General features: G+C 36.4%; 3 protein-coding genes across 7 annotated transcripts; 2 read left to right on the forward strand and 1 right to left on the reverse strand.

The window, feature by feature from the left end:
• The first annotated feature begins 103 nt into the window (after positions 1-103).
• LOC124411090 (60S ribosomal protein L18) lies at positions 104-2,482 on the forward strand. Its single transcript, XM_046889971.1, has 4 exons — positions 104-251; positions 380-466; positions 1,569-1,775; positions 2,056-2,482. The coding sequence occupies exons 1-4, from the start codon at positions 249-251 to the stop codon at positions 2,323-2,325; spliced, it is 567 nt and encodes a 188-aa protein (XP_046745927.1). The 5' UTR covers positions 104-248; the 3' UTR covers positions 2,326-2,482.
• LOC124411089 (thioredoxin-like protein 1) lies at positions 2,358-9,206 on the reverse strand. The gene is made up of 12 exons (XM_046889970.1): positions 8,988-9,206; positions 5,602-5,716; positions 5,406-5,509; positions 5,123-5,194; positions 4,837-4,937; positions 4,659-4,762; positions 4,331-4,572; positions 4,097-4,272; positions 3,792-3,933; positions 3,409-3,608; positions 2,797-3,028; positions 2,358-2,678 (listed from the first exon to the last, which is right to left on the reverse strand). Exons 1-12 carry the CDS (start codon positions 8,997-8,999, stop codon positions 2,661-2,663), a joined length of 1,518 nt encoding a protein of 505 aa, XP_046745926.1. The 5' UTR covers positions 9,000-9,206; the 3' UTR covers positions 2,358-2,660.
• A 4,268-nt stretch (positions 9,207-13,474) lies between these two features.
• On the forward strand, positions 13,475-18,989 carry LOC124411161 (small RNA degrading nuclease 5). 5 transcript variants are annotated; one of them, XM_046890102.1, is made up of 10 exons: positions 13,475-13,677; positions 14,835-15,034; positions 15,150-15,349; positions 15,528-15,774; positions 15,903-16,101; positions 16,208-16,457; positions 16,775-16,919; positions 17,020-17,270; positions 17,427-17,823; positions 18,624-18,989. In XM_046890102.1, exons 2-10 carry the CDS (start codon positions 14,882-14,884, stop codon positions 18,906-18,908), a joined length of 2,127 nt encoding a protein of 708 aa, XP_046746058.1. In that variant the 5' UTR covers positions 13,475-13,677; positions 14,835-14,881; the 3' UTR covers positions 18,909-18,989. The 5 variants fall into 5 exon arrangements, with proteins under 5 accessions (XP_046746058.1, XP_046746061.1, XP_046746060.1 ...); XM_046890105.1 differs by having other exon boundaries at positions 16,226-16,457; XM_046890104.1 differs by having other exon boundaries at positions 15,156-15,349.
• Positions 18,990-20,154: the final 1,165 nt, after the last annotated feature.

Below are 20,154 nucleotides of genomic sequence, written 5' to 3' on the forward strand. Positions count from 1 at the left end.
TTATTGAATTTTATTCGCTCTAAAAACACGTTAGGATACAATAAATATTTTACCTTAAGCGGGATCTAGATTTTGGTCGTTTTGGTGAACATCTGTGAGTGGTGAAATTTCAAATTCTCACTACTCGCGGCTGCGTTCAAGATTGACCGGAAGTGAGTCGACAGACAGCAGTGCTGCCATCTGTTCCACTCTCTCTTTCATCGCCGTTCACGTTCATCGGCGTCAGTTTCTTTTTCCGGTGTGTCAAAATGGTAAGATGGTCAACATATTTAATACGCTCCCCGTAATCCTTTGGCATCTGTTATATACGGGATAACGGTGACTTGTGCGTCAAGAGATCCTGTAGGAGGTGTATTAATAAAATGGATTTTCTGCACAGGGTATCGACATCAACCATAAACATGACCGTAAGGTTCGGCGAACCGAGCCCAAGTCGCAGGACGTGTATCTCAGGCTTCTCGTCAAGGTATTTATGCTTTCACTTGCTTTTCATTTCACTCCTCCTCTTTATCTGTCTGCAGCAATTCAAAAACACTCCCAAAGTTCAGAATTTTCAACTCTGATAGATTTTTTATATTCCAACTTTCAGCTTTCAAGGTGCGCTAGGTTAGGTTAAGTTACAATTGGTTGACCGTCTCGCACGGCTGTTTACCCCTTTGACAAAACACGTGTTCAATACCAACAATTTTGGGTAATCGAATTCAAGAACTGAACATTTCTACAAATTTCCATGAATTAACTTTATTCATCAACGGCGTGCAAACGCCAATACTATATGCGATTTGTCTGTCAAAATATTCTGTTCTTTTGCAAACTAACCTTTAGCAGTTGTGTGGTTGTCATTTTCCATTGTGTCGAGCTGTCTTCTGATTTGTTTTCACATGTTTCATTTTCCGTCATATCCTAGCTTGGTTAAAACGCTGCGACGATATCATTATATCTCATTTTATATGAGAAAGTAGCCTCCGACAATCGTGAATTGATTGCGATGTATCACTACTGCTTACTTTCCAAATTGTACTACGTATAACGCAGTAATTCTAATATTTGATAAAACTCCGAAGGCAAAAAAAGAATTATCATTTCTTATTGAGAAAATGTAATAAATTGATTATCATCATACTTGTACGCAATAATAAAGGTTATAACAGTAAAAAGATGTAAAAGTATAACAGATTTACATCAAAAAGAGACCTTATGTTATTTGAAAAATGAGATTTGCAGCATTTCTTATATTGCTTGCAGTGTTAATGGTAAATTATGTATTATCTGATCCAATTTTTGAAGAAATAAAATTTCATAATTGTGACACGACTTACTACAAAAAAGTATATCTAAAATTTGTTGCGAACCGCACTCTGTGTCAGTTTATTCATAAGCTGGTTCAATTTGAACGTTCGCTAGAAAAAACGAAGCAATCGATTTTCCTATTCAGGCTTTTGACTTCCTGTCGTCAAAAGTTGCTTATAAAGGTCGATACAAATCATAAGTTATTTTATTCAATTGCTGAAATGCAATGTATTTCCAAATGGGCAATGCAGTTAATTTCATGCAATATTCTTTCACAGTTGTACCGCTTCTTAGCCAGACGTACTACTTCCAAATTCAACAAGATTATCTTGAAGCGCTTGTTTATGAGCAAAATCAATCGCCCGCCAATTTCTTTGGCTCGCATTGTCCGGTTCATGAAGAAGGAAGGTCGTGCTAACCGAATCGCAGTCATTGTTGGAACTGTCACTGATGATGCCAGAATTTTGGAAGTACCCAAGTTGACGGTAAATTGATATTTTTCATTTCAGTTCTCGCTAATAAATATTTGTAATTTATAGGTAATCTAGGCTGAGATATTATTTTTCATCGTTTTCTGTTGTTATTGTTCTAAGTTAATTTTTGCGATTTAATATTGCAATTTTAACAGACAATCCCTATATTTGGAACTTTTAGCGAATCTCGTTTGAAAAAAATAGCTGTCTATTGTAATTGCATAAAATACCGAACTTTAATATACAATCTATCACTTACTTTTCCCTCATTAAATTCACTAAATTTCGGTAGGTATGCGCACTCCGTGTAACTGCAAAAGCGCGAGGACGTATCTTGAAGGCTGGCGGAGAGTTGATAACTTTTGATCAACTGGCCCTACGTTCACCGACTGGAAAGAACACAGTTTTGATGCAGGGACGCAGGAATGCGCGTGAAGCAGTCAAACACTTCGGGCCAGCACCCGGAGTGCCACATTCTCACACTAAGCCACTTGTACGCTCAAAGGGACGTAAGTTTGAACGTGCCAGGGGACGCAGGCGTAGCTGCGGTTACAAGAAGTAAACCATCCCACTTCGCCGTCGTTTTTTTTTTCGCCACCAGTACACGACTTTTACGCATAGATATTCATTTAATATTTCAATACCTTATTGTGTACCGATTGTGTTGTACTTTGGTACAAGGGAATGGTGCGAAATAAATCTCGGTATTTAAAAACTAACAAACCTGCGGTTTTCTGCTGTGTTATTCATTCCTCATTCACTCAGTTCCTTTACATTTACTTTCCTATATTTTGATACAATTTTATTCATTAATTCTCGTCACTATTTCCAATACTGTTGAAAACTTAACAAATACTTGAGAATCTCAAAATCTCGCCACTAGCTTCACTCGTTTATTTATGATCCGGCAGGAGTCTGGTCCAAAACAGAAAAACAAATTCATTAGATCATGTTTACGCACTTGTTGGCATGCATTTCAAATGAGGTATAAACAATTTTGAATTGAAGGAAACAAGTAAATAGTCTGACTGACCGCTTCGGGTGTTTCGGTGGCCTCTGCTTGTCCTTCTGGGTTCTCTTCCCCTTCAAGGTTCTCTTCGTCGTCAGACGGCACTTCTTCAACGAGACCTGGAGCCGGAAAGTAAACAGCAGTTTCGTCGACGGCCTTTTCGGGGCTCTCGCTAACGTGATAAGGTCCGATCCCCGCAAACGCCAAAAAAGATTCGCTGTCTATCTTTTTTACGACGCAAACGAATACTTCGTACCTGAAGAATCGTTGTTCGGATTACTATTGATCGATGCTTCACGGTTTAACTATCAATTTCAATTCTCATTGTACAAATTTCGGAAGTCTATTGGTCGTGACATTTGTGAAAACAGGGAGAAGCCAAATTTGAATCGCGACTCGAATATGAACATGAATCTCGTAATTTCAATCGAACCTCGTGAAGTTTGTAACACATTTTTGTTATCTTTCCAGATTCGTTAAAATCGTTGAAACTTGTAGGCAGGAAAATTTTTTTAAATTGAACACTGATGGCTTTTCAGCCGAATTAGGTAATTACTATGGAAAAAGGAAATAAAAAATCAATCGTTTTGCAGAATTTCACCCCAGGCTATTGAACGAGTTTGGTAATTAACAAACCCCGTTCGCTCCTCCACCTTTTCCTCGTACTCCTCGATGGACGTCGCTATGCGTTTAGCCTCCGGCGGTTTGTCGCGTTCAAAAACACCGAAGTTCATTAAATCGGATTTGTAGTTGCTCAGGATCATCTTGATGTCGTTCTTTTTCGTGCTGTCGTACTTGAACACAATCACCGGCGGTCGAGACATTTCGTGTTCAAACTGTACAAAATAAACTGATTAGACATGAATAACAACAATAACAATCAAAGACGAATCTTCACTCAATCTGCGATCAAAACCGTGGAATGAACGGATAACATCCATCCCAAACATTGATTGACAATAGCAAGGATCGGCATGACTTTCAGAAATCTTAGTAATCGTCGTGGGTTCTTTGCTTACTGGATAATTTTTCTCGACGTAGTTTCGAAATATGACTTGAAAAACGGTGGCTTTACTTCGAGAATTTGGCGGGGCCCAAACGACGGGGTAAATATCGTCCTTTGAAGGGGGTGTAAAAGCGGGTCGATGGCGCTCGCCGAAACTGGAATAAAGCGAACAGTGATTTACACAATTACTTAGACGCAACGACACTGTTGAAGAATAAAATTCCTCATCGAAAGAGGAAGTTAGAAAGACCGAATAAAAACACTGCTATTAAAAATAGTAGGGAGGACGAAACTTGATGAGCAACGCTGATCCATTACCATCCTTCTATTGGAAGCTGATCAGGTTTGGGCAGCGACGGTTCACCGAACAGGATATTCAGTAGATACTTTTCAACGTCCATCTCCAACTTTTTATCGCTGATTTTCAGTCGCATGCACATACATTTTCCATCGAGCAAAAATTTCCTCGCAGTTTCTGTCATTTCGTAATCTGACTGTAAAAATAAGCGGTATAAAAGCAGGTCGAATGGATGCTCATTGGGTTCGACTTACCTCCTTGAGCATGTCGTTGATCATTGATTCATCCAATTGCTTTCTAAACTCCTCAGCGATCTTGTAATTGTCGGGTAGCAATTCTTCGATAAGCTCCATGTACGGTGGGCTGGACTTTTTATCCCTCCTGTGAAACTCCTCGTCCTTAAATACCCAAGGATAAAGTATCAGGCACGTCTCTTTTGCCAGCGCAGTTGTATAATGCGTCATTTCAGCTTCGTATTTTGCCTTTATCTCGGCCTCTGTTATCGCAGTGATGGCGTTTTTAAAAATAGTTGGAAGATTAGTCACAGTGATTACTTTTGGAAAAATTATACTTGTTTAATACCTTCTTGAGCCCTCTTCGCAGCCTCTTTGGCCAGTCTCGTCTCCTCCAGAATCCTCAACCTCTTTTCTTCTTCTGGACTTCGTTCCGTCACTTCCATTGAGAATCTGAAAGATATATTTTTGCGACAAAATGTAGCTAAAGAATGAACTTGATATACGACAAATGGCGAGAAACTTACTCGGGAGGATCTCCGGTCTGCAATCTTTGCAACTCCTCATTCAAGACCCTCTGGAGTTCTGGGCAGTTGGCTCCGAAAAGTAAATTGATCATTCGTCCATTCTGAAATTTGTAAAATCAGTCGATACGTAAAACATCGCGAATGCTTTACGCGCGTCAAAGAATCTTATAAAAATCAAGTCATTCGTCATGCCTTCTACAGTATGTATGTACATAAATCGAGGAAATGAAGTTGAATTCTTTTTCTTACCCGCGATAATTTTCACTTAATCAAAGCATTAACTCACATGAAGAAACATCCACGTAGGCTCACTCTTTCCCCTGAAACGTTCGAGATCTTTGATTTGGTCGCATTTTGCCTGGAAATGAAAACGAGAACTGATGCGGGCCTCGAATGAATTAGACTTTTGTAAATTTCAAAATTGGTACTTTCTCTGTTTTTGAAAATTTCTGGGATCTTTTACTTCTACTGCTAATTATTATCTTTGTTTATTTTGGTGCGACTGCAATGGAATCGTGATTAAATCACGACTATATCTGTGCCAAATTGACGTTTTTTCAAATAATTACAACAGCGTAGCTGAGCAAGTCTCCGCCGATTTCCATCTTGACCTTTTTCAAGAGACTAATCATTCCTGAGCAGGGTCCGCTCCATCCGGAATAAACGTCGACCACTAAAAACAATCACGAAGTATCCGATTCACTTCAAAGTATGTAAAGTGATGGTGAGAATGAATGGGGAAGAATTTTGTAACGATTAACCGACCTACGAGCCCTTTTCTCTCTAATATCTTGGACCAGTCGTCATCCGTGTTGACTTCCGTCTGCAAAGCGGTCGGTGTGCTTTTCTTTGCCATTCGTCGGGCGGCGCTGATTCCACCCTTGGATATGAAGAAAAAAGATTTGATACTTTTCAGAATTTAGGTATGTACAAAAATCGTGATCACTCGCATCTCGGCAATTCTTCAGTTAAATTAAAATATTTCAAATTTTGTAAGATTTAATTTTAACATTTGAGCCGTAACTTTTGGCAATTTAAGAATATGCAAATTTTTTATTCGTTCATGAATATTGAAGAATGCGATATTATCGACTGGTTAGACGTGAAAACAGTTACAATTTCAAACAGGAGGAATTCAGTATGATAATAGATTGAATTGATTTTTTACGCAGAAATAAAATTCACACGATTCAAACGATCTGACAATAAACATGATAAATATATAGAAACGAATGTGTAACGTATCACCCTTTTTCGGCCCAGCATTTTGACACGTTTATTGATGGTAGCTTGGATTTTTCAAAAATGACGTGTACTTTGTAATATTGGGAAGAAAAAAACAGAGGGATGAGTGAGATGAGAAGACGCGATAATTTTAGGAGGAATAAAGCAGCTGAGAAATCTGCCTCGAACGATAGTCGAGTATAAACTGCAGCTTTGAGGGCTTACAACAAAAGCTGTATAATTCTGATGTACTACGGGGACATCGCGACATCGAAGAAACACGCGAAGCCTTTACTTGCAAGCATTAGCAAACTTCAACTGTACTAATACCAACGCGAAATAATTACTGTACACCGAGAAGAGAAGAGAAGAGAAGAGAAGAGAAGGGAATTCAGAGCCACGTTTATTGCCGACAACCCCTTAATTACATAATGGGACAAGTAATTCATGTCGTTTTGCTATAAATTGCATGGCGGCGGGCGATTCCGACCTCGAGAAAAAGTAGCAGAAAAAGGAACAGAGAGTATAAATCAATCTTAAAAAACACAATATCTGCGTTCAAAAAGTTGGCCCGAATTTGACTGCCTCGAATTCAATTTAAGTAAATTAAAAAAAAAAGACCTCTTAAATTTGTATAAAAAAGGTTCAGATGTAACTAATAATAACTCGTAAGAAAGTTCTTATAGTATTTTCACAGCTTCGTAAAAGTTGGACAAAAACAGTGAAATTAAATAAGTTAAAAAATTTCAAACACAATCCTAAACGTTTTACGCTGTGAAATTTTAACCCCGTTGAAAAATGATACTCTGATACGATTTCGATTGCACAAAATCCTCGGTTGCAACAAGTTGCAGAATATTGTCACAAAGTATATTTAGCGGTTCATTTTGTTAATGGGAGGATCGTAAAATCCGTGGAATGGTGTACGGAGGAAAACGGATGTAATAATAGAGATAAATCTATACCGATAACGGTAAGCTGTAAATCACGAACGGCAGGGAAAGTTCCGGATTATATTCAGTTCACGATTTTGCGGTCTTGTATATACATATACATATACACTATATTTTAAGCTCGCTTCCCTTTATACGTATATACATATTTATAATAATATTACGTTCGCTGTGACGCAAATGAAGAACAGTTCCGTTTCACCGAGCCTTTACATCTACATCTAGGAAAACTTTTCCCTAAGAATGTCTCTTTACAAACAGTTTCGCGAAAGATATTTTATCTGTGGAATTCAGAGCTGTGATTCGAATAATTGTCTCCAAGCTTTTTTCCGTTAGTAAATTTTCTTAGTAATTACGTGACCTTTAAATTTTTATACAATACAACTGATTTTCAATTCCGTTGTTACCATTTTTCAATTGGTTTATCTCAGTCCTTATTCAAGTTGAGATTTTTTTTTTTACTTCTGTTTGAAAAAAATAGTAATGATAATTCAAGGTTAGAAACACAAACATGGTAAATTGATTGTTTTTTTTTTTTTATTGGAAAGTTTGACTTCTTATTCGTTTTAGAAATATAGATTTTCATCGTTTTTAAGTGCTCGGGACTCGTCGAAAGTTTCGAATGATTGTCATCGAAGTTGTTTGAAAAAGTTTTAATTCTGCTTTCTACATTGTTTTTACTTCTAGATCTAAGTTAAACTTTAGGCCGCCGTAAAATTTGGATATAAACACCATGGAGCAATCTATCAAATCTCTGTACTTAGGGGCTTTTGAGGTCGCTGATTGCGAATCTAAACCCGAAATTTCGAAATTCAAGATGGCGCACCAGAATCCGAAAAGTCATTCGATTTGGATGAAACTCGATATTTGAAAGTTTTCGAGGTTACTAATCGCGAATCTGAACTCGAAATTTCAAAATTCATCATGGTAGATCCAATATGGTTGCGTAGAGTGACTTTTTGAATTTTTTTCCGTCATATTGGATCCGCCATCTTGAATTTTGAAAATCATTCCAGATTCGTCATCAGCGACCCCAAAATACCACATCCAGGTCTTGTGCAAAACTACAACTTTTTAATTTTTCCCGGGCCGACCGTTAATGGCCGGAAAGCCTAAATACAGGCTCTACGTGTGATCGGAACTTTATAAAGCTCATAAAATCCCGGTTAATCGGTTACAAGGAATACCAAGTACATATCTACTTCCGTATTAATTCGTAGTCTTTGCAACATTGTTATTATTTTTACAGTATAACATTCATGTTAAATTGCAAGCTTGAAGCGGAGTTGAGGAATGACAAGTTTGAGGGCTGAAAATTTGTGTGGAGGTGAAATGATTTTTTTTTGTTTGTAGTTTTCAAGCTTTGTATAAAATACATCGATTCTAAGTGTACAAAGATTTTCCTCTTCAATTCCACGGCAGTAAACCTTGAGGTTTGTTTTATACGACAATTTTCCATTGACAACTGAAAAACGAGGAAACTGTATAGAAAGCCTAAATACTTGTGAATACTAATGGCTATATCAGTTTATTATGCGGCAGGGTTTCAGGGACATCCGTTTACAATATGTATATATAACTATGAGATTGTGTTTCTCTTATAACCATACATAGTATAATACATATAAGGTATATAGCCAAATACGTCATATTTATCAAAGGATTGTTATCGAACTATTATTTCAACATTATAGATATACCGTTTTCCATTCTGTTTTGACGTGGTTTATTGGATCAAACACGACATCTGATCAATACGTGTGACATACTATGTTGTATAATATTTGTATTTTTTGTGCAAACACGATTTTTCGATTATTTGATTTTCGTTTTTTCGTGTGCTTGAACCAAATATGAATATCGTGTATCAACATTGCTTATATTACAAAACGTGCATTAAAGATTGGTGAAACGTGTATTTACAACATATATTTACTTATTTGGATCCCTGCAATGTCCTATGATAAAACCCACCAGAAAATCCATGATTGTAAGGTTGCTGTGATCGAAGTCAAGTCAGTCCAACGAATATAGTGATTGATGATTAACGTTATATGAAATCGTTGAAAATTAACTATCATTATAAGCACTATTATTACATGATGATTTATTTTCAATATAATTTTATTCACAAATTGACAAGAATTGAAGATACGAAAACTTCGTATTAGGTGTGACTGATCTTCACGATGGCACCACCATGTATCAACTATCCTCAGCCTTCAAGAATCGCTCGTATATAAATATGAAACCACCGCATATGTGGAATATATATTGTGTATACGTCTGTATCGATATTATATGTACATATATGTACATTCATGTGTGTGTCTATAAAATAACGTGCGATTCGAGCCTGACTTGCAACGACGTGACTAAAACTTAACGGATCCCCGGGAAATTGTTATAGCTGTAATTAGACAGATTCATTGATTACCGAAAAAATAGGAGAGATTTAAAAAAAAATCGTTCCGTTTTACAAAATTATAATCAGGTCGATTATTCAATTATTATGAAAATTATCAAATAAAAATTAACGAAATGAATGCATTTCTCTGCAGTTTCTTATAATACGAAATAATTGGTAACTTTAGACAAGTTAGAACGAATTTTCTAGTTCAGTGGCTCGTCATTTGAATATTTTGCCGGAGCAATTTTATGGGAATTAATTGTTCGTTAATTTGTTTTAGAAATTAATTTTTTTTTTTTTTTATATTTCCGAGAATTTTAAAATTTCTTACAATTTTACTGAAATTTTAACTTGTAATATAATTGTTTGAAATGTTTCGCGTACGATTTGTATTTATAAAATCGATTAATCGGCAGCTTCGATTAATCCATTATCTTTTTTCCGATTAATCGCTTAATTGAAGTTGCCCAGTAATATTTCTGCATGTTAATCGGTGTCTAAATCGAAACAGACGCTTAATCGAATAATTGGACAAACGATTAATTGAAACCGTCGATTAGCCGATTAATCGATTGATTGGGAAAAAGATTAATTGATTAATCTATTAATCGAAGAAACGACTAATCTATTAATCGCATGGTTCTAATTCTAACGTACAGTTTCAAAAAAATTGTCGAATGAATTGTCACTCGGTTAGAAAATATGTCGAACAGAAGAATAACGTTTATCAAAATTGAACTGTTCTGAGAAATAAATACAATGTTGAAGGAAATGGAAAATATATAATACTGAGGGAAATTCGGTCCCCGGTCGGCTACGTGACTGGGATATAAATCACCCTGAGAAAATATGGGCTGCGCGAAAAGCGATAAATTTGACATATCGCATCACGCATTGCGGAATACGTGATATTGTGATAGGCATAAACGCTCACACACCATCGGCGTCAATATTTCTTGAATATTCCAGTACAGATTTGTCTAGCTGTGTGCAAGTGTGACAATAAATTGGTGTCGTCCTTGGTAGACAAAAATGAAATCGCCGTCGAGGACGAGGTGAAATTGCTACACGCTCGTCGCTCACTTCCGGTACGGAAATCGCAAACAGAATTAGATCGCAGCTGTAAACCCGCTGTGAATAGATATACGTGCAAGGTGTGAGATATTACAGAGGTATTTGTGAAAACAAAACTTATTTTTGTACCGGAATACTTTTTGCAACTGTCTCTATAGTAGGAACAAGTAATTGCGAAGAAGTTTTTATTTACTGTTCCTTGTGGAAAGGTTAAAGTGATTCCGTATCGTTAGTTTAAAATATTCGCTCCTTAAATATGAAATTCTTACTCTGCAGGTTTCTAGGTGAAATTTTTTGTTTTTCTTATTTTTAACATTTGATTGAACGCGGAGTATTTTTGCAATTATCCAAGATTAAAAATCGAAGATTTTATTTAATAATTCCGTGTTTTTGGATTTGCAAAAATCACTTTCGTCTTCTTCATTTAACCGCTTTGATGATTGTTCACGATTTTCTCACAATTACTTCGATAATTGTATTTGCGTATATCACGTTAACGATATACGGCAATATCAGTGCTGGACGATCAATCGATTAATCGGTAGCTTCGATTAATCGTTTATATTATATTTTTCCAATTAATTAATTAAGCCACGGTTTCGATTCATATGTCGATTGACCTACAGAATTATCGTAAGGCAACTTCGATTATATCGACATACATCGAAACCATCGATTAATTAATTAATTAGAAAAACTCGATTAGCACTAGTAATATTATATAATAATGACGAAAAAAAAAATACTGGCCTAATAATGGAAAATTTAGAACCATTGTCACAAATTCTGTAAAGTATTTGTCTGGTGTTTGATTAACGCAGGGGTAACATTTGAAAAATCCACAGAAACTTTTAAGTGGTTGATCGAATTTTTTTTTTGTCTTTGGAATATCGAAAAATTTTCGAATAGTCCTTGGACAAATAAAGTCTAGAGATTCGTTTATTGTTAAATTATGCAGTTCACTCTGAATTTTTGAACACAAATAGATTGGAGAATTTATCTTAATATTAAGCAAAATTACGGAATATGATCAATATTGTTTCTCTTTTACTAAAATTTCTTTACTTTGTAGAAATCAAATATGTTATCATAACTTTTGTCAAATATTTGCGTGACGAATTTGTCGATAGCTGTTGTTTTTGAGAATTTGATCATGTGCAATTACGATAGTACTCAATTAATCGCAGATATAACGAAATAAAATTTACCCAATTTTCATATGATTTTTCGCAGACTTGGCATATTATCGAAAACCATGATTTTTGTTTTTCACCAGTGCACGAAAATTCGAAACAGCGATAATATTCCAGGTTTAATTATAAGATAAAAATGTTACTTTTATTCCAACATTTCTTGTTTTCGTCATCAAGCTTGAAGAATCAAAGTACGATTCGTTTCTGCATGTTTTTTTATTCTTTTAAACCTCAAAAACCGACGTTATCGATTCTGGTTACTCCCACAGCAGTATAATTGCATGATTTACTGGAAATTCGTGCATATGACAGGCGTGTTTGCACACACAGTAGTTAACAGCTGTTTCTTTAACTAGAGTATTCGGTGCTATTTGTAAAATTCACCACCAAGGACTAACAGAATAGAAAAAAAAACACACACACATCAAGGAAGAACTGCGTTAATTGTTTGCCAGAAGTGCATTTACTCCTGCGTATGATGATAATGATCGAAAATAATTGTATTACGTACGTATAATGTGAGGGAGAAATATTTCCGAGTAAAAAGGCGAGTATTTACTCGTTGCCATTGGATACGCGTATTTCAAGGAGTAAATACCTGCGTCAAGTAGTGTAATCGACAAATTGATGTATGCACTCCCTGTACAAGCCCGCGTAATTGGGTTAATATTTAGAGATGTTTATACATATTTCGAATAAATTTGACATTTTTCTGCGAAGCACGAGTTTTTAGTTAGTAGGAATATAATTTTATGTGACTTACATAATGTGGATCAAGATAGGATGTTAATAATTGCATACTTCATATACTGGCAAGAGCGTAATATAATTCTTAGGTAACTATTATATACATCACGGAACAAGGAAAAAAGTTATAATTGTAGTTCGACTTTTGCAGCGGTTTTGTTAGTTAGTAAAAATGGCTTCCGCATAAGACTTGCAGACGCATTAGAGCTGCAGTATTAATTTCACGATAGAAATATGAGGGATTATTTGTCGTATTATTATCCATGGATGTTGGATAAATTCATTTCGTCTTGACTATGTGACAAAAAAAAAATACACATCGTAATAACCGATCAATTCCGTTACAAATTGGCAGTAAAGAATGCGATAAAAATCATAAGAATTCGGAAATGTAGAACATATGTCGGTTTTGAAACAATTAATTGTCACTTACTTGTCTTTCGTATTTACAATTCTCCGAGAAAATTGTAAATATGGAAACTGAAAATTTCCCATTTACCGAAGAACAGTGTTGAATTATATAATCATAAATATTTATTAACTGAATCTTACAATTAGATTACAAATTTCAAAAAGAAACCCGTAATTGGCCTATGTATAGGCAATGGTAGTCACATGACGGAATGATTGCATATGCAATATATATTACATACATGTGCCTTAACGTAGGCAAGTGTCGTTACACATATGTGGGGTGATTGCCTAGAAACAAGGTACGATAAGTATCGTTTCTTTCGACATTAAATCGTGATTTTTTTTACCAGAAATAAAACTGGCGTTAATCATCGATAGGCATGGACCGATTCAGAACCAAATTTTCTTCCAGACGATATCTTGAACTTTTGCAAAATCGACTGCAAAGTATTTTTTAGTAAAGTAGTATGGTTTGAATTAACGGCGCGTGTCGTTTGTTCATCAAATCGCCGCTGATCGTTGCGTCGACGGTCATATTTTTCTACACCACAGTTCTAAAGTCTATAGTTTTCGCCAATCTACATGTTCTGTTATTCTGTGGTGTTCAACTTACCGCGTGTTACGTTCAGTTGTGTTGACTGAAGATTGAGCATCTTCAGTCAACGTGTGTGGATCTCCGGCGAAAGTGCGTGAATAGTGCAAAAAATAATCGCATAGTTACAACAACCGTAATTTCTTTGTTTGAATGCGAGTAGTTTGAATAGACGAGTGAAATTTTTCAAACTTAGACGACGCAGATGATATAACCTCAAACGTCCTTAAAATGGTAAGTCGTCGTTTGTTTTTCTCCTTGTCTGTAACTTTGTCAACACTTCTTCACTGGACGTCGTTTTCTTCTTACAAATTCTACCATCTGTTCTTAATCCGCTTTAACCTTTTGTTTGCTTGCGATCTCTTTTGAAAGCTTGTTTATTATATTTTCGAAGAGTAATCTGTGTACAAAGTTGGGTAAAAAATAATCTTACTGTACTAAAAGAAGAGAGAGAAGGAGATTGAAAACGGTAAACACGGAATAAAATTCTCAATGTTACCGATTTTCGCTTAGACTGATGACTAACGAATTTCGAATTTTGAAAATCTCGTTCCTTTTGTATACATCTTATATCGGACACATTCTTGAAAGACCTGAGAGTCTGTATTATTACCATCTAAGAAGCCACAAATCTCGTTTATTTGGCTAAATATATCAATATCATGTACTTTCAGATAGTACAGTTGCATCTGAAACAAAAAAAAAAGGAGAATTCTTATCGAGTGTAATTTCTTGTGTAATTAAACATATGTGACCTCATTGGTAGAGAGTCTTTTGTCATCAGTCATCGCAACAATGGGTGGTAACCGAGTGACGAGAGAAGCAATGGTTTGGTTGAGTTTTGGAGATACGTCGCTGTAGCAAAACCAGAAATTGTAACACCCTCCCAAATATTCAGAATTTGTAATAAATAACTTGCGGTTAATACGCGATTTGAAGTAAAGTTTATTCGAGTTTGAAAGGCTACCGTTTTCTGCACTCATCACTGATACCAAACAAATTCTTCTTCAACCCTGAGAAGAATATTAATATGTTTTCGCACAGCAACACTAAATTGAAAACTAATTTGTATTTCACAGAATTTACAGGTAAATTGCAGCCCTTCATTGCTTCCTCGTCGTTTCACTTCAAATTCTCTTCTTCAACTATTAATTCAAATTCTAATTATTCTTTCGTTTCCCAATGTGAGGCTATAATTACGATTCTTGTTTTCATGTGTGTCAAATTTTTATTCAGTTACTTGTTTTCTAAGACATGGCATCACTTTATAAAAACTTTCAATTTTCAAACCACAAGATAAGGAAGCAAAATTCAGTCAAACGATATGTTTCTTCTTGTAAATTAGTGTCAAATCCCTTGCAGAATTAAGTGTGTATGTGTTATTTTAGCAGGATATAGATGCTGTTGCGCCTAGAACTTCTAAGCGCATTGTACGATCATGAAGACACCGACGGGAAAACAACTACAGAGAATCGAAAAGAAACGCAAAAAAATGGCCGCGCTTCTAGAGATCACCAAACTCAACGACCGAGATCGAGAAGCTAAGGCGCTCGCCCTGAAACAAGCGGTAGGTGGCACAAATTCTGAACTAGTCGGTGAAATTCCTATTTATGTGGAAGAAAATGAATGCGAACACCTTGATTCTGTCAGTCTTTGTAACGCGACTTTTTTTTCTCATGGATTTGTTTGACTCGTCTCTTAATTAGACACAGGAGGAGACACTGATGAATCTATCGAGCGATCAAGGAACGAACAGCGAAGCCTCCAGCAGCGAAAGTCCGAGCAGGAAAAGACCATGTACGAGAACGCTGGATGCTGCTGCACAGGAAAGCACTGATTCTGAGCCGCTGACAACAGAGGTGGAAAACAATGAGGAACCTGATCCACTCGCCAACAAAAAACCTAGGTCTTTCTTCATTTTCCTGAAAAACTGATAATAGCCATTGCTCACATAAAAAAAAGAGAATTACTTGCTGCTCTTATTAGGAAGATGGAACTTGTTATGTTATTTAGTTTCATTTTTGTTTTATTTTGAGGGATTCGTTCCGAGCGATTTGGTTTACCAGGATTTTCTGTTTCAATAGACTGAGCGGCGAAGAGTACGCCAAGTTGAAGCAAGAGCTGAAGGAAAGAAAACAGCGGTTGAAAGTGATCCCTAGGTTCCGTTTGAAAAACGTTGGGGAAAATGCTAGTCTAAATGTCGACGTCAAGGACGAAGATAGAATTCCAATATTTCTTAGCGATGTGCAACATCTTCTGATGTACTCCTTGCTTGGCCATCACTCTCCGTATTTGCCTGCCAGATGGTGTTTGCTTGAAAAGTATAACAAGGTGCAAATTTACGTTCTTGTTTTCTTTTCATCAATATTTCCAGCATTGAAAGTTTTATGCAGAGAACCTGAAGTGTTTTGTTGTGAAACCTACTTTCCAATTTTAATATCAGCAAATTTTTAAGACAGGTAGCGCATACGGTTGTTCTCGTAGTCGAAGGATTGTCGTTGTATCATTTCAACGCCTATGAATCTATGTTCACTAACATAACGACAAACATGGCACATCGACTCGAAGTGGTCACTCCGACTGCGTACGGAGGATCGATCATCGAGGATTTGGCTGCTGTCCCCCTCACAGGCACTCAAAGCGATCGACTGATCAAACGTTAGTATAAAAAACTTAGTTCCAAACTTTACAAGTCGTGCTTTTAAATCTCGTGCTTTCGTATCGCTTGAGGCTTCTTTAAATTTCAATTCATCGCAAATGCCAGTAAATTGGCTGGTTTCAGAGTTTGGATCAATGGAAGCTGCCTTGCAGAGCACCGGTGATCTAGTTAAGCTGTTGAAAACAGTGTTTCCAATGCGAGCTGCAGATAAGCTAGGTGTCGGGGATAAATCTTTCGAGCTTCATCCGAATTTGCCTGTCACCGACAAGTTCCCAAGAACTCAGCTCCTCCTGTCTCCGTGGCAATTAGTCGAAGAAAATTATCCACTGCCACTGAAAGGCGAGTTAGCAAGAAAGTAAGGATCATTTGAAGAAGATCAACTGTATTTTTACTACTGTTAGGCTGATCAATTTATTTGATGCCCAATTTCTCGATGTTAACCACATGGATAAATTACATTGATTTTCATTGCTATATGCCGTAATTCACAAAAATAACGAATGTTGCAAGAATTGGCCAAATATTGTGTTACAAACATCTTTCTCACTTAGTGTGAAAACTTGACATTGATATTTTGATTGTTGATGGTCTGAAATGCTCCGGTTTTGCATAAAAAATGCGTGTGTATACCTGTGTTCAAAACTTACAACGGTTACCCTTTTTTTATTGTAGATATGAAAAGTACATCTTAACGAAGGATATGTACGTCGAGGCTACTCCAAGATCTCCAATGTTTGGTCTGGATTGTGAGATGTGTAGAACAACGACCGGCTTCCTTGAGCTAACTAGGATATCTATCGTCGATGAAAGAATGAATGTAAGTTTTAGTATCGACCTTAAATGTATTTGATCAAAGTGTTTTGAATGGAAATGAAATTAGCGTCAACTAGAATGTATCTGTAACTGATATTTCTTAGATTATTTACGAGACACTGGTGAAACCGGAGAATGAGATTACCGACTATCTCACTCGGTACAGTGGAATCACAAAAGAGATTCTCCGCAATGTCACAACAACTTTAGTAGAGGTGCAGAACGCGTTGAGGGAAATATTACCACCGGACGCTATTCTAGTGGGACAAAGTTTAAATTCTGATCTCCACACTCTCAAGATGATGCATCCTTACATTATAGACACATCCGTGATATACAATATCACTGGGGACAGGTAAATGCGTTCGAAATTCGCAAGTATTTGTTCGGAAATTTGCGTTGTGTTTATTCGATAAGCGATCATATTTTTTGAATCAATTCGTAGATAAGATACTTTGCTTTCGATCATAGTAGCAGCTAATAAATAATAGCTATTCAATCATTGACACAGGTACAGAAAAACCAAACTCCAAACATTAGCGCGAGAGTTTCTCAATGAGAGAATCCAGGAAGGACGAGGTGGACATTGTCCTTCCGAGGACTCAAAGGCTTCGCTGAAGTTGGCGCAGCTGAAATTGGCAAACAGTCTCGATTTCGGTGATGCGGTACTGGTCGGTCAGAAGAATATGGAAATTCTGAAAATGGGTGCGGAGAAAAGAAAATCTTTGAAAGTGATAGACAGGATGGAGCTGAGAAACTACGCAACGTCAATTTTCAACCATGTTACCAAGGACAAAAAGACAGCGGCTATAGTTGGCACCGAAGACGTGATGAATGAGTATTCTAGGTACCTCAAAAATTCATCTTTAAGCATTATGGATGATCAGAACTTCGACACAACCGATCAGGTTAGTCCAAAAAGCAAAGCTAATGAGATACTGCTCAATTGTTGATATGCGATTGTACACAATTCTATGAATTTATGCATCAGTTTCATAGCATTTTAAAACATTGCACAAAGTTATATGCGCTATTTCATAAAATTTGATACAGATAGTATCTCTGAGTTTCATGAAAGCAGATGAAACCCCATAAATTTTGATGATATCTCATAGATTCGTCATAAGAGTTTTGTAAAATTGTAATGAAACTTCATAGAATCGTGTGAAATCTACATAATTGCGATAAAATTTCATACATCTCTGAATGATCTTACTAAAATTGATCAAATCTAATAAAAGTTGCTTACAAGATTCGTTGAATATACAGATATGACATAAAGTATTCACGATATTGCACGAGATTCTGTATAATCTCATTAACGAAATACTGTATAAAGTTCTACAAAGCACCACCAAATTTCTTAAAACTCGACAAAAACTCTCCATGTGAGATAAAGTAGAAAAATTTCGAAAAACAATAAAATCGTTTGAAGTTCTTTGAATCTAAATCGATATTGAGATCGCATAATGGAAGATTTCGAACGGATCCGACAAAACCTCTACATTGTGAGTGAAGAAAAGTTTGTGCATCACACGAATACGGAAAAATGATGATCTCTGTAACGACTCAGGATTGACACATGAGAGCAACGTGAAGAGTCTCAAATTTTTTCACCTGAGTTATACTTAGATGATACACATGTATCACTTGAAAAACGCGTTTAAAAAAACTGTCTGAATGTGCTTCTTAACGTTTTTTTTCTTAGGTGCGTCTCGTAGTTGCCGAGAGCAATAAACACGCGGTATCTCGAGCCTCGAACGTGTTGATGGAGCACGCGTTTACTCTTTGCCACCTACGGATCACGGAGGATCAATTAAAGAACGAGAACATAGAAAAAACTTTCAGAACGGTGAATAAGTGGGTGCAGAAGCTCTGGCAGCACACGGCTATCCACGGTCTAGGCTGCGTTGTGTTTGGGGGTCAAAACAACGCTGCCAACGGAGCCTGTTTCCTCGATATAAAGAAGGACGTGACAGTAATCGGGCCTTAGTCAATTTTCTCAGTGCGTGTCTCTACAGAGTCTAAAATGGTGATGATAATAGAGAAAAATGGGTAAAGAAAAAAAATACAATTAAAACATAAAGTCAAAGAAAACAATGGCGTCGTTTGATGATAGCTGTGACACCGAATCTGCGCCTGTTATGTAACAAGAATGCCAGCTGCTACACGGCGACATAATTTCAAATAATCAAGATGGGAGTAGTGTTGACATATCGCTCTCATTTTGATATATTTATGTTTGCTAGCAATGTACAAACAAATGTGTTGTTAATAAACATTTTATATTATTGTTTATTAGCTTTATTCTGTACGGTTGAACAAATTGACGATGTTTGTTATTCGTTGAAAGTATTTTTCGTTTTCCCTTCTGATATGTTCATAACGATTGAAAACTTTAATATAAATATATCGTTAATTATACCTATATTCAAATCGAACGATATAATGATACAATAATTACCCAGAAACTCTCGGCGGTTAAATTTGCGATCGTTCTTCAGGTTTCTAACATGTCTTATTACTCGGCTTTTTCATCGTCCGAGTTTTCTAATTACCGTGAAGAACAAGCGGACGGTCGGACTTGAGGTACGAGTATAAACAGGACGAGTGACGACGCATCTAATGACTATTGCGTGTAAATCGCGTGCAATCAAGATAGTTCTAGTTCTTCAACAGCTGCTGCAGGGAAATTGTTTGCCAGTGATTAAGTGCGTACTTTGAAACGCGTTTCTGTAGCGGTCGTTCGTTTGTCACCGAGCATTAGCCACGAAGCTTTTCACCCTGTAGATGTGCGCTTAATTATTACATTAATTTTTTACTCAGTTCCAGTATTAAGCGAGTAATTGCAACGGTCGTTGATAATTGAACTGCAACTTGTCTCGCGGTTTTTACACTTCAGTGGTGTTCCTCATTCACACTAAGCTTAATCGCTGATCAACGTAGGTACTAAAAGAGAAACTGGATCGCATGTCTATCGGTTTATCTGCATTGCAGTATTTATAACTTGCAGCATACCTCTCGACGACTTATTTTACATCTTTCCCATTTTTTTTTTCGAATTATCCACTCGCACAAATCAATCGTTCGCAATAAGCATCTACGATTTCGAGTGTTCGCGTTATGTTAGACTAAAAGCTGATAACTACTTATATCTTATTAAGGAGATAAATCGAAATTACAGTTTGCTGTAGTTTTATTAAATACCAGATTTGCCATCGTTGAATTGATTGTAAAAA

This window comes from Diprion similis, chromosome 10 (genome assembly GCF_021155765.1).
Source record: "Diprion similis isolate iyDipSimi1 chromosome 10, iyDipSimi1.1, whole genome shotgun sequence".
In the NCBI taxonomy this organism is placed as follows: domain Eukaryota; kingdom Metazoa; phylum Arthropoda; class Insecta; order Hymenoptera; family Diprionidae; genus Diprion; species Diprion similis.

Bases quoted from the DNA above. Each gene is read 5' to 3' on its own strand.
- LOC124411089 (XM_046889970.1), bottom strand. The intron at 5,510-5,601 runs GTCGGTTAATCG...GATTGTTTTTAG, and splicing joins AGAGAGAAAAGGGCTCGTAG to TGGTCGACGTTTATTCCGGA. The intron at 3,934-4,096 runs GTAATGGATCAG...GCTTTATTCCAG, and splicing joins CAGCTTCCAATAGAAGGATG to TTTCGGCGAGCGCCATCGAC.
- LOC124411090 (XM_046889971.1), top strand. The intron at 467-1,568 runs GTATTTATGCTT...ATTCTTTCACAG, and splicing joins ATCTCAGGCTTCTCGTCAAG to TTGTACCGCTTCTTAGCCAG. The intron at 1,776-2,055 runs GTAAATTGATAT...AAATTTCGGTAG, and splicing joins TGGAAGTACCCAAGTTGACG to GTATGCGCACTCCGTGTAAC.
- LOC124411161 (XM_046890102.1), top strand. From the start codon at position 14,882: ATGAAGACACCGACGGGAAAACAACTACAGAGAATCGAAAAGAAACGC. The intron at 15,775-15,902 runs GTGCAAATTTAC...TTTTTAAGACAG, and splicing joins TGCTTGAAAAGTATAACAAG to GTAGCGCATACGGTTGTTCT. The intron at 17,824-18,623 runs GTTAGTCCAAAA...TTTTTTTCTTAG, and splicing joins ACTTCGACACAACCGATCAG to GTGCGTCTCGTAGTTGCCGA.